Source organism: Chaetodon trifascialis, chromosome 1 (genome assembly GCF_039877785.1).
Source record: "Chaetodon trifascialis isolate fChaTrf1 chromosome 1, fChaTrf1.hap1, whole genome shotgun sequence".
Taxonomy (NCBI): Eukaryota; Metazoa; Chordata; class Actinopteri; order Chaetodontiformes; family Chaetodontidae; genus Chaetodon; species Chaetodon trifascialis.
In genome coordinates this window covers 1,424,743-1,442,768 of record NC_092056.1, presented here as the reverse complement: position 1 = coordinate 1,442,768, position 18,026 = coordinate 1,424,743, and the positions used below count along the sequence as shown (strand labels likewise).

The window sequence follows — 18,026 nt, the reverse complement described above, 5'->3', positions numbered from 1 at the left end:
TTTACAGTAGTTAAAACACAGTCAGGAGGCGATTGGACGCCGCAGCTCAGCGCCTCCATCATCTGTTGCCTGGTAGATTTCTGTGCTGAGAGCTAACCATTGGTCTCCTCTTCTCTGCTCTCTCCTCATGCTCTCCGCTGATTGGATGGCTGCGTCCTGCTCTCAACACGCTGATTTGAAAACAGGTAAGCGCACCTCATGTCTTCTGTGTCTCTTTTCAGTACGCAGTTTCGTTTATTTACAGAGATTCAGCGTTAATCATCACGAGGTCTCTCTGAGCTCATTAGTGGAGGCTGGACTGTAGAGGAGGCTGAGCCAAGTCTACTGTCCTCACATCAATTCTCATCACTCACATGTTTTCCTCTGACCTGTTCCTGATCATATTTGTCAAATTTGCTCTGCTTTTAAAAAATCTATAGTTTGTTGAGGTTGAGAGCGAGTTCGGCTGGATGCATCATAAGTAGTGAAACACTCTTCCCTCTGCTCATTAGATGCACTTAATCCTTACATACCCTCATGTATGTGAGGATAAAGGCCTTGGAGGGACTGAAGCGCCTCTGGCCACAAACCGCACGCTGTTTCTTTCTATTACGTCCAAATTCGTACCTCCCTGCTCGTTTACTGCGAATATCAGCGAAGAAAAATGTTTAGAAATGTTTATCAGAGAGCAGCGGCTGCTCAACCAAACCTTGATCATTTCAAATCCATATTTCTTCGAACCAGGAGTGGGACGGCTGAAGCGTCCAATGCTTAATTCATGGTGTGAAATCAATGCTCAGGCCCATTTCTATCAGTGTGCTCTCATTAGCCGCGGTGGGCAGTCGGTGCGTCTGTCGGGACGGCGTACACCTCTCGGCCTCCTTTTAAACTGGCGGCGGCGGTTAATCGATGGTACACAGCAACAGGGAGCTCCTCACTCACGTGATTGGAGGATGGCATCAAATGACTGACAGCAAGGAGGGCCACTACGGGCAGACGGGAGGATCGATCAATATCTTTTGGGTTGATATGAGGGTGGGAAAATGAGCTTGTGTTGAGTTTGGAGCGTGTCCTCCTCCCTCTCTGTCTGTCTGTAAAGGACGTAAACAGGCCACAGCTCAGGTCTGCTGCTGGGAGACAAGCTCTGTCTCTCCGTCTCTCTGTCCCTCCCTGTAAGTTCCCAGATTGAAGTTTTCTTTGAGCGACGTCCGTCCTGTGTCTCAGCACAGACACACAGGAGTCCTGCAGGGTTGAGTTACGGCCGTCAGTTTGAGCTCTGTAAACTCTTCCTCGAGAGAAACCGCCACGTTTCGGTGGGTTTGCTTTGCCGAACGTCTCTCGAGTCCTCTGTTTCCTCTGGTTTGCTTTGTGTGGAGAATCTCCTCAGGCAGCCGTCCAAGTCCCACAAATCTCCTGCTGTCTGTGTGTTGTAAACCTGCTGTGTCAGCGATATCCATCTCCCTCTAATCTCAGGGGTTGGCGTTTGATCCCCAGCTTCTCGTCTCACATGTTGTGCCCTTGAGCAAGACCCTGAACCCCAGTTCCTCCTGATGGTTGGCTCGCCGTGTGGGAATGGAAACGGGAAAGTGTGAATAATTTACCGTTTATCAGTCAGTCCTGTCTCACGGTGCTCTCTCTGGTTTCACCGTGAGCTGTGGTCTGCTGGGACATTCATCAGTCAGAGCTACAACCAGCAGTCGATCAATAGACTTGTTCACTGAAAGAAAATTAATTTAAAAAAGTCCAACATCTGTTGGTTCCAGCGTCTGAACTCTGAGGATCTGCTGCTTTTCTTTGTCATTTGTAATTATGAAGAGTCTGTGGACTGTTGGTTGGACAAAAGAAGCAATCTGAGGACGCCGCTTTGGGCTTGAGGATGATACAAATCGATTGGTCGTGACTGTTCAATAAGAAAACAGAAGTCTGTGTGGACAGAACAGATGGACAGAAAAGATCTTTTGTCAGTGTGTCCTCTATGAAGACAATGTCCTGGTTAAGTTTTTAGGACAGAAGAGACCATGGTTAAAATCAGCTGTGACTGTCAGCAGGTGACGGGATGTGTCACAGTCATACCTGGGACTCTACCTGTCCTCCTGAGAGAGGACATTTGACCAACACGGTTGTTTTTCTGGTGAGAGCTGCGTCAGTGCTGAAGAGGCCGAAGGCAGATTAATCCAAAACTGTGCGACGTGTCGGCTGAATTCATCCAAACGTTTAAACTTTCAACCTTTGGTTTCAGCTCAAAATGTTGCATGTTTCTTACTGAAATGCACCATGGGAGTTGTAGTTGACCTCACTCCTTGTATGCAGACTTGTACCTTTGACATATTTTTGTTTTTATCAAAGAACCAGATGCTTTCATGCACAGTTGTATTGATGGTTGAATCTGGAAGGTCTATGGGAAAATGAACTGTTGTCTGTCCTAACGTGTGACAGTTAGCTCAGATTTGGAGGCCTGTTGAGCTTGTCGGAGGATCCCTGAGTCTTTGAAATCCTCCTTTATCACTCGATCATCAAAGCTGTGGTTGCTGATGTTGTTCGTGGTTGCACTCACCTGTTCAGTCCTCATAGGTGTGAAGTGAGCAGAAACCTGAAAACGCTGAGGTGCTTCGACTGCGCTTCTATTTATAGTTCAATTAGCTGGAAGTTTACCGTCCCTCCTCTCGACATCCCTCTCTCCTTTCAGCTTTCTGTCTCCTTCCTGCTCTCCTTTATTTCACCCTCGAGCGATCCACACAAGCCAGCTGCAGCAGCTTATTATCGGCCATATGGAAGATCTCCTGCAGAAAGAAAAGAGGAGGAACGTCCTGCGATGGCGTTCAGCCGTGACTGGACGGCTGTCACAGACCTCTGCCTGACGGGCTGCGGCCTCCCGACTGCTTTCAGGGCTCTTCTTCAGCACAGTGTGAGTGTGTGGGTGGCCCGAGGACTGCTGATCGGAAAGATTTCTCTGCACCGACAAGGAAAATAAGACGTCTCCCAGCATGTGCTGCCGTCCTTGCTCATGGAGTGGAGTCCCTCTGAGTGTCCAACAATGAGCCTGGATTTTAGAGCCTTCGTTTTCTTGTGTTTGACGGAAAGTCTTCATTCTTGTCACCTCTTGAACTCACCAGAAGAGTTGAGAGAAATCTCCAAAAAAGAGCGATAACAGACCTTTTGTCCAGTCACCTCAACCCCATGACGCTCTGAGCCTGGACCATCTACTTGATGCTTTTATCCAAAGTGACGTACAAATGAATTCACACAGCGATGCCGCAGCATCGGGGGCAGTTTTGGGGTTCAGTATCTTGCCCAGGATACTTCAGCATGTGGACTGCAGAGGCCGGGGATCGAACCTACCTCCTGAGCCACAGCTGACCCAAATAAGCATTTAACGACCAAGACGTGTCCTGAGCTGGACATTTCAAAGTAAATAAACGTGTCAGTGACGTCGTCTTTAAACTCCCACAAACGTATTTGAAGTATTTCAGTTCTTTTTATAGTTTCCTGTCACTCTTTGGACCACACACGTGCTGGTTTGATAATGGACCATCAGTGGAACTACGTCCCTGCCATGTGGTCTCTGAACGGTTTGTAGAGACCTTCAGAACCTGTGGAGTGACTGGAAGCACACCTGACATTGAGAGTGGCATTTAACACGTTTGTCGTGTCAGCGTGCGACGGCTGAACGTCACCAATCAGCCGCTGGCCTGTCAGCGTTACTTACCGTTGACTGCGTGTGCAGCGTCCACGGCGTTCAGCGTCTTCTTGACATCGTGTTGTGACGCCGCGGTGGACAGCTGGATGATTTGCTCCCAAACACTCAAAGCTTTCAGGAGTTTTGATACGTTTCTACCTCTCGACGCTCGTCACATCATCGGAGAAAGTTTCTGCCTTTTTCAGGGAGCTTCCTGGAAACTTCCTGGAACTCTCTGTTCCCCTCAGTGTCGACAGTAGACACAGCGCACATATCATTTCCAGGAAGCTGACGGACAAAAAAGAGCAGACAGAATCCCAAATGTCAAGCCGCAGTTTTTACTCCTCCCGGACCACAAACCTCCTCATCCAGCAGCCGTGAAGGCGCTCATAAAGTCAACTAAATGTTGAGCGGACGGTGGACGTCACGTCCTGCAGAGCACAGCTTGGTTGCTCAAACTGCTCATTGACCTAAAACAGTGTCCAGCTCTTCAAACCTCTCTCTGAGTTTTCTGTGCGCTTTGTGATCCCTCGTTTTTCTAAAATCCTGTTGAAAGTTTTGTTTCCTGCTTTGTGCCACACAGCTGTTGTCAGCACTTTCTCATGCCCACGTTCAGCTCTGGGACTTGTTCCCCAGAGCGGCTGCAGGACAGCGGACCGAGAAGTAGAACATGGTGTTGTGTCCCTGCAGTGAAACCGTCCAGCTGGACTCACCCCCAACCTTTTCTGTATCATCAAGTCTGCTGTAGGTAATCTGATTTTCTCAAAGATAAATCTCTGACAAGCTTTCAGAAACCCAGGAGATTAATCAACAACACTGGATGGTTTTTTTCAGAATCCTTGAAAACAGAAGAAAACATTTCTAACTTCTACAAACTGCAACCAATGAAAACAAAGATGGTGACGTCTCTGTGCTCTGTTTGTATGTCCTGAAGTTGGATCGTGACAAAAAACAAATTCATAATATATCAGGAAACAAACGAATGAATGGATGGATGGATGGATGATGGATGGATGGACAGATGGATGGATGGATGTTGGATGGATGGATGGATGGATGGACAGATGGATGGATGGATGTTGGATGGGCGGACAGATGGATGGATGATGGATGGATGGACAGATGGATGATGGATGGATGGACAGATGGATGGATGGATGTTGGATGGATGCATGGATGGATGGATGGATGGATGGATGGATGGATGGATGGATGGATGATGGGTGGAGATGCCACATGACAGAATCATATCAAGCGCCACCTCAGCCGTTCCAGCTGTGTCTGCAGCTTCTCTTTCATTCGTCACCGTGTTTATTTTGCCATTAATTGCGTCTCGTTCAGTCTTCTGCTCGTTCAGCTGAACTGTTGCGCCTCTGGTCAACATAATTATCATCTGTGTTGGTTCCAGTTAGTCAAGAGAACAAAAACAGTCTGCTTAAGGTCCAAAAGACTCAAATGAGGCAGGAACAAACCTGTTTAAGGCGATCGTTAGACCTTCATTTGTATTTTCTTTCCTGTTTGATGTGAACAGTGAAAGTTTCCTGCAGGGTTTAATGACACCAAAGTGTTATTTCACAGCTGTTCTTTCGAAATATTTCTTAGAAAATCTCAGTTTTTCAGTTGAAAGACGCTTTGTACTACAGTACCCATGAGCCTCTCTGGGTGTTGCTATGGAGATGACTCCATCCACAGCCATGAAGTTGGAGCTGAATATTAAAAATGCTTCAGCGTCTCAGTCAGAAGCAAAACAAGAGCTCCAGACTTCAGTGATCTGGATTCATCCCCGGCTCTTACAAAGCAAAGGAATTTGCTGCTCTGTGATTGGATGCTTTGTGCAGCAGTGCTCTCTGGGAGTTGCAGTTGACTTCCGTCATAAAGCTGTTATCTACAGACTTTTTAGACTTCTGTCTGAGGCTCAGTGGGTGGTAAATGTTGAGTTTACTCGTTAAAGAGGCTTAGCTGAGACAAACACGCAGAGCGGGATGGTGGGAGGTTTGAGGAGGAGGAGGGAGTTCAGGAGGAAGGGTTGAGGAGGAGGAGGGAGTTCAGGAGGACCAGAGGCCGAGACCCCGCTGCAGGTCTGCAACTCAGAAGTCCTGGATCATCGATCTGATTCAGCTGATTGAGGGCAGAGAAATCAATGAGAGCGAGTTGTTGAGTCAGCTGTAGCTCCCGCTGGCTGCTCATTGGTTTGTTCACCTGTCAGTCAAACAGTGTGGTATTTGTTTCATTTGAAGTGCTGCCACGCCTTCATGCTGAGTTTTAATGCTCCACTTTCGGATGAAAACGACCCCTGAAGCAGTTAAACGAGTGGCTGAAACCAATTCATTAACACTGATTATAATCTTTATGATGAATGAATCCTTTGAGTCCTTCTTCAGGACATCATGTCAAACCTGCCCTGGTCCCAACTACTGAAACGTTTTCTCTTTTAATGTTATTGTAAATTAAATATGTTTGTATTCTGAGCTGTTTTCTGACGTTTTAGAAAAGATGAGGTGTTATTTAAAGCTGAAATACAAAACATCAAGAGGAACGAACGCAGGTGAACAGCAGCAATAAAACGTTCAGAGAGTGATTCCTCTTCACTCACGATGCTCGTTTCAGAAATGATCTTAAATCTTACTCAACACTTTGAAGCACACGTCACTGATCATGTGTATGAATTTCTAGGATTTATGTCCATTCAGTTGTTATTTCACCGCCTGTCAGATGTTAAAAACGCTGACCAGGAAAAGAAAAAACGCACACTGACGCAGCTGTTTGAGAGCTTTAGTTATTCAGAAATGAGGCAGAGAGAAGCAAAGTGGGTGATTCCTGATGAGAAAATGTCAGAGATTATTACTTCTGGGTCTAGTTTGGAGCTACATAATGATGCAGTAACTGAGCAGCACAGTGACAAATGTCAGACATTAAGTGCTTTTATGATTTCTGCTGGCTTGGATTAGAAACATACAGCAGTTTGTTCAGACAGGAGCGCTCACGTTCAGGTGTCAGAGGAGTAATTATGAGCAAAGGAAAACTAGGCGGAAGATTACGGGAGCACAGATGTGTTTTTAGTGGGGATAAGTCATTGTTATGGGCCTCGCTGGGCTCGTGGAGCTGAAACATGCACCTGAAATAGCTTTTCTTCCTCCGAGGAACGTGAGTGAAGTCATGTCACTCCCGCTGAAATCGCTCTTTTCTTTGTTTGCCGAGTCCAGACGATCTTTAAACTTGTCTTCAGTCACATTCAGGAGTTAATCCTGAGCTGGTCTCTACTAATTAATCTCTACCTAATCACATTTCCACACAAAACCAGCATGACGCTGCGGTCATAGATTTTACTGCCGCAGCAGTATTTTTTAATAATCACAAAATTTCACATTTTATTTATCAATAGAACTGCTGATGGATTGTTTTTATTTATTCTGGTGTAGCTTAGTAAATTCATTTTGATTTTAATTTTGTCTAAATTTAGTCTGAAAAGTGTCAGAACGAGTCTTAAATCCAAAGACTAAACTGAAGAAATAATATAGTTATTCATAAAACCTGTGAATCTGTCTTTTACGTTGATTTGTGGATAGAAATGCCTTGTTTTGCATTGATTGACTGCTTCAGATGTTGGAAACACAAAGTGGGTTTTGACAAATCTGTGAAAATGAAATCTCTTCGGCTTGTCATCATCTTGAAGATGTTTCGGCCGCTGTGTCGTAAACAGCCGCCTGCTTCAGAGCAACGTCAGCTTCCATGTACAGGCGTGTTTGTGTCCAGCTGATGGAGGGAAGCCCGGGACTCGCTCTCTAACCAGCTCCTAATAAAAACATGGCTCGTTAGCTGCTGCGTGCTCCACCTTCTTCACCAGCTGCTCTGTAGCTGTGGCCATGTGCCGCTGGCTGCTGGCCAGGTAGCGCACAGGTATCAGGAAACGGCTCTGAACCTTCTCTCTCGTCTCTCTCTGCTCGTCGCTCGTCCCGTCCTTCCCTCCTGTTCAGTTCACGCCGCCTCTCGTGGCTGAATGCGTGCATCAAACGCGCTCGCCGTGCAGAGCAGCCTTCGCAGGCCCGTCTCAGCCCTGTGTCGCGGTTAGCCGTCCTCAAGCGGCTCTGACAACAAGATCAATGAGAGCCGCTGAATGTCGCCCACGATGCCATTTCCCTTCTAACTGGAGACATAAAAGAGCCCCCGGGCTGCCGTATTGGCCCGAACGCCCCGCTGCTTACGGCTCTGCTTGTTTCCTTGTGAGACCCCGCAGGGAAATCACCTTTCAAACAGTGAGACGCTCATCTTCTGCGGAACGTATATGCAGCGTGAGGTAATGAAGAGGTGCATATGCGCAGTGGCATTTCCTCTGCCGTCTGCAGACCTTCAGTACAAAGTGAAACGCACTCCCCGGTGTCAGAGCTTTGATAGAGACGGATGGAGCCATTGTGGCTGTAATAAGATAAAGGTATTGCGTGTTGACATTTCGGTTACGGCACAGGCGAGTTCTCAGAAGCACACAGTGACAAAGAGACTCTGGAGATGCAGACTGGAAGTCGTTTTTATTCTCCTGTTTTACGCTCTGTCGACTGACAAACAGCATGCAGCTGGGAGGGTCTCGGGTGGTGAAGCTTCACCATCACAGGCGGCGTTCGGCTTCCTCTAACATGATTACAGCGGCACAGAAGGGACTTATGTCTTATTTTAAACTGTTTTTTTTCCAGTTCCTCAACAGGCTGGACCCTGAGCCAGGATCTGGATTGATGAGGTCTGGAGCACACAGACGGTTTTCTGTATCCAGAAACTCTGGTGTCGTACTGGAAATCACAACCCAGCCCTGAGTAACATCCACAGTGCTGGACGTGATCGGTGGCTCAGACTGCAGTTAAAGTCTCAGATTGGAGATGTGTTTTTGACTGTGAATGCTGCGTCCATTAAAGACTTAAAGTGACCTGATCAGTGATGAGGCTGCAGTAATTAAAGCTGCAGTAGGTAACTTGTATAAAAGTGATTTTTTTGTCATATTTGCTAAAACCGTCCATCTGCCCAGACAGCAGTACATGAGACTTGTAATCTGTGAAAAAAAAAAAACGGCTCCATTGGTCCCACCTACTGTTACATCTCTGTTTCTGCACAGATTAAACAAACAGGACGTAACGTGTTAATTAGCTGTACAGGTGCTTGGACAGAGCTACGCTAGCTCTTCCCTCTGCTTGGGTAGCACGGTGGCACAAGTGGTAACGCTATTGCCTTACAGCTAGAAGGTCCCTGGTTCGAATCCCGCTGTGGCCACTGGTGGCGTGTCCTCCACCATGTCTTCAGTGCCTGCTGCTCGAGGAAAAAGGGGGCCTTTCTGTGTGGAGTTTGCATGTTCTCCCCGTGTTGACCCGGGGTTTCCTCCTCCCTGTAGCATGTGTGTGCTGTGATTAATAAAGTACAAATCTTAATCTTCTAGTCTTCATGCTAAACTAAGCTAACCTGGTTCCTGCTGTAGCATCAGAGTGATATTGATCTCTGTTTCGAGCGTCCCTCTGTAGCATCATTAGTGGGTGGACTTGCTTTTACTCTGGGAGACATAATGGACCGGATCTCATGTGACAGCACAGTCTGAGCTCCCTTCAGGTCCACTCTTGTGATGACACCTGAGCTCGCTGTGTTTGCTGATGGACTGAGATGCTGTAAAAGCTGAAAAATTGAAACCTTCAGCCTGAAAAGTGTGGATTTGTTTTAGTCGTCAGGCTCGATGCAGCCTGTGAGGTTCATTTAAGGCAGTCGAATCATTGCTGGGTTCCAGCAGTGACCGTTGACCCCGAGGACGACAGGAAGCCTTCACTGTGATGTCATTAATTCACCTCCACAGCTCTTCACATCAAGTGCTCCTGTACTCGTCAGAAACTTTGAACGTGAAACGACTCCGTGTGAATCTCTCCTCATGTTCTGTGTTTCAGGTCTCGTGAAGCTGGGCATCCACTGTGTGACGTGTCAGAAAGTCGCCATAAAGATCGTCAACAGAGAAAAGCTCAGCGAGTCCGTTCTCATGAAGGTAAGTCAGCTGTGTGTCATCAGTGTGTGTCTGTCCGGTTTGATGCTCCAGGTGTCCAACAGCCAGGTCCTTTTTCTTGAGTCAACAAATCCCCTGAAAGTCTCCAAACAGCCTGCTGGTTCCTACTGAAGACGGTAAAAAGCCTCCATAACAGGAGCAAATAGTAGGACTATTTCCAGCGGCGGATGAATCCACATTTAGTGCTGTAGTGAGTGTTTGTGGCAGCAGGTCTGTGTGTGTGTGTGTGTGTGTGTGTGTGTGTGTGTGTGTGTGTGTGTGTGTGTGTGTGTGTGTGTGTGTGTGTGTGTGTGTGTGTGTGTGTGTGTGTGTGTGTGTGTGTGTGACGCGCTCACACTCTGTGAAGAGTCCGTGGCGTCTCTTTCAGAATATTTCCAGCTGTTTGTTTGATGAAGAGCATTTTTGACTGATTTCAGGTTTTGCACCTACGTTCATTTTCCAGCCCAGAATGCACTGCAGGCGGAGTGCGGAGCTTCGGCCTCGCCCACACGTCGAGCACAGAGCAGGTGGTCAGATCCGCACCGGTGGACGGTGTCCCGCTCTTTCATTATTAGCGTCCCCTCGTCTGCGTCCGCCTACACCTTGAACAAACAGCTGCATGCGGCTGAATCGGGCAGGATGAATCACACGTGTCAGCTTCAGTGAGGTTGACTCATTCAGCAGTCAGCGTACATCATGCTGGAGGTGGAGGGGAGTGTGTGTGTGTGTGTGTGTGTGTGTGTGTGTGTGTGTGTGTGTGTGTGTGTGTGTGTGTGTGTGTGTGTGTGTGTGTGTGTGTGTGTGTGTGTGTGTGTGTGTGTGTGTACACACACTGTACAGGCATGACTGTGATCATTATCCTATAACTCCCCTGGATAAGACTGTGGTCCTCTGCCGTCTTAGCACGTAGATCTATAGGCTACAGAAGGTGCAGCAGGGACAGTGGAGAGGTTTCTTATTAAATGCTGTGAGGAGGAGGAGGAGGAGGAGGAGGAGGAGGAGGAGGAGGCACAAACCCCAGACGGATATCTAACAACCTTTCTGCGCGGCTCGATGCCACCAGAGCTGAATGAGGACATTTAGGATCCTCTGGACTGGCCTCACATTACCTGTGATGCAGTGCTCCTGTTAAAGCACAGACCTGTGCACATGAACAGGCTGAACAGTTTGTAAGGCGAAGAGGAGCAGCTGTTCACTCATGTTCTGCTCCTCTTCAGCAGCTCCGAGCTGCAGGACGAGAACCTGAGAAATACCACTTTCCAGCCAGGCAGCACTCGTCTGATCGAAGCTCGTTTCCTCGACTCCGCTCCGCTCTTTCATGACATCCAGAAGGCGTCGTGAGCCTCAAAGTGCTGATTTCACAGCCTCCATTACTATTTTCTGCTTTATTATACACACACATGCACACTCAATACACGCACACACTTTACAGTGTCAGAACACGTCTGTGTGTGTCACCGACACAGAGATTTTAGACAAGACAAACTCATCAACTGGTTTATTGAACAGCAAAGGACACACACACACACACACACACACGCACACACGTAGAGGGCAAACTGTCTGTGTTTGTGTGTGTGTTTATGCGTTAGTCGCTTTAAAGGTTACGAGTAGATCGGAGGTGCTGTGATGATCAGCAGCAGCTCATTTTCCAGTGAGAGCGTCACACACCTTTGCTTCAGTGTGTGTGTGTGTGTGTGTGTGTGTGTGTGTGTGTGTGTGTGTGTGTGTGTGTGTGTGTGTGTGGGACTCATGCTGCTGCAGTCTTTGCTTTGTGCTGATAACCGTCCTCTCATCCTGATGAGCAGAGCGAGGCGGGAGCACGCCTCTCTCCTCACTTAACGCTGGCGGCTAATTGGCTGTTAACACTGATGTCACCGTGGATTCGCAGCGTGCGAGCCATGAAGGGTGTTTGTCAGCTTCAAGGCTGTGAAAGATCACAGCGACGCCGACAGACCGGAGAGGCCGGCGGGTTGAATCTGAGCTTGAACGAGGTCCAGTTTGGGTTGTGTTCCAGTGCTTTTGTCCATTATTTGAACTGGTTTCCATCAGTAATGACAAGGCTGCAGACAAAAGTCCAGTCCAGAGAAACTGGTGAAATGGTGAATGAAACTCCATCGTTGTTGACAGACGCACTTCCTGCTCGGCCCTCTCGTCACTGGATTGGACATCATTCACCTTGAATACAAACGTCCAGCCTGTCTGTCCTGTGGGGACGTGACACACGCTGAGAGGACTGACGGCTTGAATAAATGGCCGCCGGGGTCATTTTAGTCTGGATGGAGCCTCTTTGAGTTGCAGTGATATCAACCTTTCAGGTATTGGTCAGTCAGATTCAAGGGTCACGACAGCACCTGGCGCCTCATCGTGTCCTCTCAGGTGATCGGCCCGTCGTGTTTCTGGTTCGACCTGAGCGGAGGACCTGTTGGCGGCAGACGCTCCCGCTCGCCCCTCCGCTCTCTCATGTCGGCGCTCTGTCTTCATTCGTCCGCTGACGTCGCCGCGTGCCAGCCGCTCCCTCCCCCGCCTGTCTCGGGGGTTGCCCCGGCAGCTTCCTCTAATCTTTCCTGCCTCGGTCTTATTTTAGAAGATGCTGAGGCTCTGTCGCCATGGCAACAGGCGGCGACCGGCTCGAGTTATGTTCTCACACGATGGTGCCCAACCAGCCGCCCGAAAACATACCGAAATAAAAGCCAAAGAGCAGAGAGGGTTCGGAGGAGCTGCATGTTTAAAACATGAAGCTCGCCCCCCCCCCAGCCGCTCCCCCCGCCTCAGCTGGCATTTTGACGAGACCCCATTTTGTCCCATTTTGTTTGACATTTTGCGAGTGCTGCAGGTTCACTTTCCTCTGCCTCTCTCCTCTCTCTTCGTTGCTTTCAGCCTGAACTTCGTGTCGCGTTGGATGTTTTCTTTATTCTTCGGAGGTTTTGCATATGAATGTGTCCTCAGCTCACAACACGACACACATTTCCATTTCCCTTGTTCATTGTTACACACGGACCCTTTTAAAGGAACAACCCCAAGCATTTCCATATAAATGCATTTCTTCATCCCTGACTGATACAGTTTACATACGAGTCTTTAAGCTTTTCCATCAGCTGCGCTGCACTGTCATCATCCACAGACACTGCAGTGACGCGCTCCATCGTTACAGCGTTTACTGTTTGTTCACACGCCTAAAACACCTTCTGTTTACCTGACAGAGACCTCTCGAGCAGGGCTGTACGCTTCCTTTTTCAGGTGGTAGCACTGGTGCAGAAAAGTTTAGTAGCACACACAGATGGACAGTTCGTTAACGTGTTTATTGGCTATTAATTTGATACTGATAAGAAATTAAACTGATTCTTTAACCTTCATTTTTCCTCCACCTGAGCACAACAGGATGAATTTAAACATTGTTAAACATGAAAAATCACTCAGGCTTGAATTGATTCATGTTTGTATCTGAGGAAACGGGCCGGTCCGATGAAGAAGCGATGAGAGATGAAGGTTCAGCGTCAGACTCCGTAAATGCTGCAGTAGTACTATTTTCCTCCAAATGGCATCATTTATCCTCGTTGTTGTGACCCACCGAGGTAGAAACTCCAGAAAAACGCCTCTTCATTTTGCTTGAGTCTTCTTGTTTTTCTTAGTTGTTGTGGTTGGTTTGTCACAGAAATGATCCAAAAGTCCCGCCACAGATCAGCGAGGGCGGGAACGTTTACCTGCAAATGTAGAAGGACAGTGCACACACTACAACTCCCATGAGGCATTGTTCCAACAACTGACGAATAGGACAAGAGACAGTAATATTGCCCACTATCGCACTTGTGCTAGCAGATGCATATTTCTCTTCGCACAGAGTAACTTTTAGTAGCTAATGCGGCGGACATTGTCGCACTGTACAGCCCTGCTCCACAGGCCATAGACTGTCCTCCCGAGAGTGAGGACAGCATCAGTTGGTTTCAGTGAAGGTTTGGACGGTGGACACATGCTCGTCCAGCTCAGCCTGCCGAAGTCTCGTATGAGCTTCAGCTGGACTTTAGTGTGATGGCCGTATGAACAGGAGGTTTAACATCAGTGTCCCACAACATTTCCACATGTTGTCTCGACTTAAAGAAGTCCCACTGCACTCAGTGCTTTCCAGCGATTGGCTGATGCTCAGTCTGTCAGCTGTTCCTATAGGTCCGTTCAGAGCCCGCCACTCCGCAATCACAGTGCTTCAACTGTTTTGTTTTCTCCTTAATTATTCTTCTGTGTGTTTATTCCGTTTTAACTTCGCTCTCGACATCACGGGAAATGAGGCCGTGCCCTCGGTGATTCTTTGAGATTTAAATAGGTTGAATGAAAAATGAAACAAACAACATTTGCATATTTATAGCTTGTGGATTTCTCAGCGAGGCACAGGAGTAGATGTCTTTTTAATCATTTTTAATGAGGTAAGTGAATTATTTTGTGGACAAACCACATCAGACACGATTACTATTCCACGCACGATGTCTTTATGCGTCTTAAAACGTGTCTGCAGGGGACCTTTAAGTGGTTTTTGGGCCTCAACCAAACCTTAACGGTAGAACTGGCAGATCGGCAACCATCAAAATAAGTCCTGTGGATGATCGTTTGAGGTGTCAGCGGCTCGCCGTGCTGCAGGCGCTCGCCTCGTTGCAGGTGCTTGCCAGGGCCGTCCACCATCGCGTGTTCCCATCATGAACTTCACCGCACACGTCCCTCTGCGGTCCTTGTCTTTTTCATGCGCTAATGTGGACATTGTTACGTGAACATGCGAGTGTGTGTCCGGCCTTGTTGGAGCCTCCTGCAGGATGCCTGCCGGCTGTGTGTGTTTGAGTCCTGGTGAGATGAGCAGCCTGACATTTATGCTACTACTTCAGAGATCAGCACCTTAAACAGACGCCACCTCTGCCGGCACCCAGATGTCAAACCTGGCATTTACACCACAGTTTCACTGCAGCTAATGGAGAGTCTCATTAGAGGAACCACAGGTGGATGCTGAGCGGCGAGCATTGGAGGCTAACAGACAGAGAAAGCTCGGGCTCGTTATCAGGAGTGGAGGAGGGACAGTTCATACAGTGGAAACGGATTTTACTGTGAACTAGCGTGACGCCGAAAAACCCAGTTTGCTATTGGTTGTTGGTCTATATAATGTGCATTTCTGTCAGCTGAAATTTACATGAAGACATTTCTAAAATAGTTCTTGCTGGCACTTCTGCAGTCACTCTACATCCAGACTGAGCAGCGCCGTCATCCCATCGGAGGAGTTCAGCCTCTGTCAGCTCTGCTTTTAGTCTCCACCAGCTCCTGAGAAAATCTCTTTCCCTTCAGCCGCTTACTGCTGAGCAGGTCGTGAACAGCGGCTTCACCAGAGCTTGTTCACTGAAAACGGCTGCTGCTCCAAACACTGATAAGCCAAATCTACAATCTGCTAAAGACAGAAGACAATCAGTTTCACTGTAATGTCACATAATAAAAACTTCTCATATTGTCGAATTAAGAATCTATACTGGATCCTTGAAAGTACAAGAACAAACATGGCAAAGGAGTGTGTGTGTGTGTGTGTGTGTGTGTGTGTGTGTGTGTGTGTGTGTGTGTGTGTGTGTGTGTGTGTGTGTGTGTGTGTGTGTGTGTGTGTGTGTGTGTGTGTGTGTGTGTGTGTGTGTGTGTGTGTGTGTGTGTGCGCGATTTAATCTCTTTTTCCAGCTGAAGTGCAGCTGATTGTGTGTCTGAGCTCTTCAGAGGTCGGACCCGACCCTCTCATGCCTGACCGGACTCATTTCATCTCCTCAACGACTGGCTGCTTGTGTTAATGGTGTCAATACTGACTTAACTGTGTTGATTCTGCCCAGTGCTCCCACTGCACGCACAGTGTGCATGTGTGTGCGTGCGCGTGTGTGTTGATCATGCTCCATGTTAACAGCATGTTTGGCTTCACAGCTGATCCTTGATGATGGAGACTCGTGTTCACAGCTTCAGCTTCTTTTCGGAGTGTCTGAATCACACTTCATCACCTGCAGATCAGAATACACCTTCAGTGAGTTTTTCCTGAGTGGCAGCTTGCAGCCCGGAGTGTTTCAGCCTCTGATTACAATCTACGAATTAAATTAAAAAGCAATTATGTGTTTTCCTTTAATTTGATGAAATTCTTTCTTTTCCTTTTTAAACGATGAACTGATGATTTCTTAAAAGGTTTTTATATTTAACCTGTGAATATTCTCATTCATCCAGGTCATTGTAAGCTTCAGGGCATTTAATCATTCGCCACTGGACTTTGTCAGTTTGTCTTGGAAGACGTTTCGCCTCTCATCCGAGCAGGCTTCATCAGTTCATGCGCACCGGACTAGATAGGACAGCTCTAGTCTAATGAAATGGTGTTAGGTTCAAGTATTTATCCTCTGAGTGAGGCCAACCCCCAAAACCAAGGATGGTATCACTCTATTGTGAGGTGAATGATCCTCCATTAAGGCGGGTAGGGTGCGACCCTTGGGTGTCAACGACAGTCGTCTGCCTCGTTAGTGTCCCATTCTCGTCATTGGGAGGCTCCTTGAGCCATGTGTGAATGGCTTTGTGTTTATTTTCAGAGGCTAAGTTTTTGAATCTCTTTGGAAGAGATGAAAGGACAGCATTGTATGTGGGAGATAGGTGGTGTCTCAGACCCCCCCTCTGTTCAGAGACGGGTTTTCAACCTTGACATGGATGGCTTCTCTCACTCCTCTTTCAAACCATCTGTCTTCTCTGTCCAGAATATGCACATTTTTATCCTCAGAGGAGTGTGCTTCCTCCTTGAGGTGCAGGTAAACAGCTGAGTCTGGACCTGAAGAGTTAGCCCTTCTGTAGAAGACTAGACTAGACTAGACTAGACTAGACTAGACTAGACTAGACTAGAGCTGTCCTATCGAGTCTGGTGCGCATGAACTGATGAAGCCCGCTCGGATGAGAGGCCAAGACAAACTGACGAAGTCCAGTTGCGAATGATTGAATGCCCTGAAGCTTTTTATATTTAACTTTTTCTCATATTGCATGTCACAACTTAACCTTTGAAGTTCGTATTTTGTGATGATGAATTATAATTCAACTCCATCCCTCAGAGAGGTGAACTCTGGACTCTGATTGGCTGGAGCTACTGTTGCCTCTGGGATGGATGTCAATCATAAGTACCTGAAAGGCCAAACTCAGGGTAAAACTGCTCCCTAAGGCCCGATCCGCTGCTCGCGATGCTTCGTGATAACAGAAGTTATCAGTAACTATCAGTGATGAAACTTTGCTCTGAGCTCCGCTGATGAAATGAGGTTGAAGTGGGACGCGAACACTCAGACAGACTTTTCTAACATCTGCTTTATGGCGGCTGGACAGTGAGAGACGCTGCAGTGAAAGTGGACCGAAGTGAAGCTGTCAGTATTTCTGCACCTGCGGGACCTTTGGACGTCTCCACCGCTGACGTCTTTTCGAGGGCCGGCGAGGTGATGGAGCAGATGACAGATGAGTGAAAGGATGCTGATTGCAATCCACCGCAGAAGAGAGCATCTGCTGTTTTCCCATGATTCACCGCTGACCTTAATCTGCTCGCCGTCACTCCAGCCGTCCTCCCCTCTGCCTGATTGTTAATGTATTCTGTCTGATGCAGCCGCACGCTGAGGAGGCTGCTGGATCCGTCTCGCTCATCGTCTGCAAGACGTCTGCAAGAAACTGGGCACGCCGCCGGGTCGTTACCCAGCAGCAGCTGAGACGCTCCCTGCTGATTGGCTGAGCTGGTGGCTGAAATTCAGATGTCTGCGCTGCTGTCCTGTCCTTGCCTGTCCTGTACTGATCAGTCCTGACCTGTGCTGTCTTGTCCATTCCTGTCATGACCTCACCTGTTCTGCCCTGCTTGTCCTGACCTGTCCTGTCCTGACTGACTTGTCCTGTCTTGTCCTGCCCTGCTTGTCCTGACCTGTCCTGACCTGTCCTGTCCTGTCCTGACTGACTTGTCCTGTCTTGTCCTGCCCTGCTTGTTCTGACCCGTCATGACCTGTCCTGTCCTGACTCACTTGACCCGTCCTGACCTGTCCTGACCTGTCCTGACTGACTTGACCTGACCTGTCCTGTCCTGTCGTGACCTGTGCTGTCTTGTCCATTCCTGTCATGACCTCACCTGTCCTACCCTGCTTGTCCTGACCTGTCCTGGCCTGTCCTGTCCTGTCTGTCCTGTCCTGTCCTGTCCCGTCCTGTCCTGACTGACTTGTCCTGTCTTGTCCTGCCCTGCTTGTTCTGACCTGTCATGACCTGTTCTGTCTTGTCCTGTCCTGACTGACTTGTCCTGTCCTGTCTTGCCCTACTTGTTTTGACCTTTCCTGGCTTGTCCTGTCCTGACCTGTCTTCACCTGCCCTGTCCTGTCCTGT

The 18,026-nt window shown here is 48.1% G+C and overlaps 1 protein-coding gene across 14 annotated transcripts in view; it reads left to right on the top strand.

Moving 5' to 3' along the window:
• LOC139332249 (serine/threonine-protein kinase BRSK2-like) overlaps positions 1–18,026 on the top strand; it is a 95,852-nt gene that overhangs the window by 37,414 nt on the left and 40,412 nt on the right. For all 14 annotated transcript variants that reach the window (XM_070964121.1, XM_070964113.1, XM_070964058.1 and 11 more), the window contains exon 2: positions 9,565–9,659. In XM_070964121.1, the coding sequence (XP_070820222.1) occupies positions 9,565–9,659 (95 nt within the window). The remainder of the gene's footprint in view (positions 1–9,564; positions 9,660–18,026) is intronic.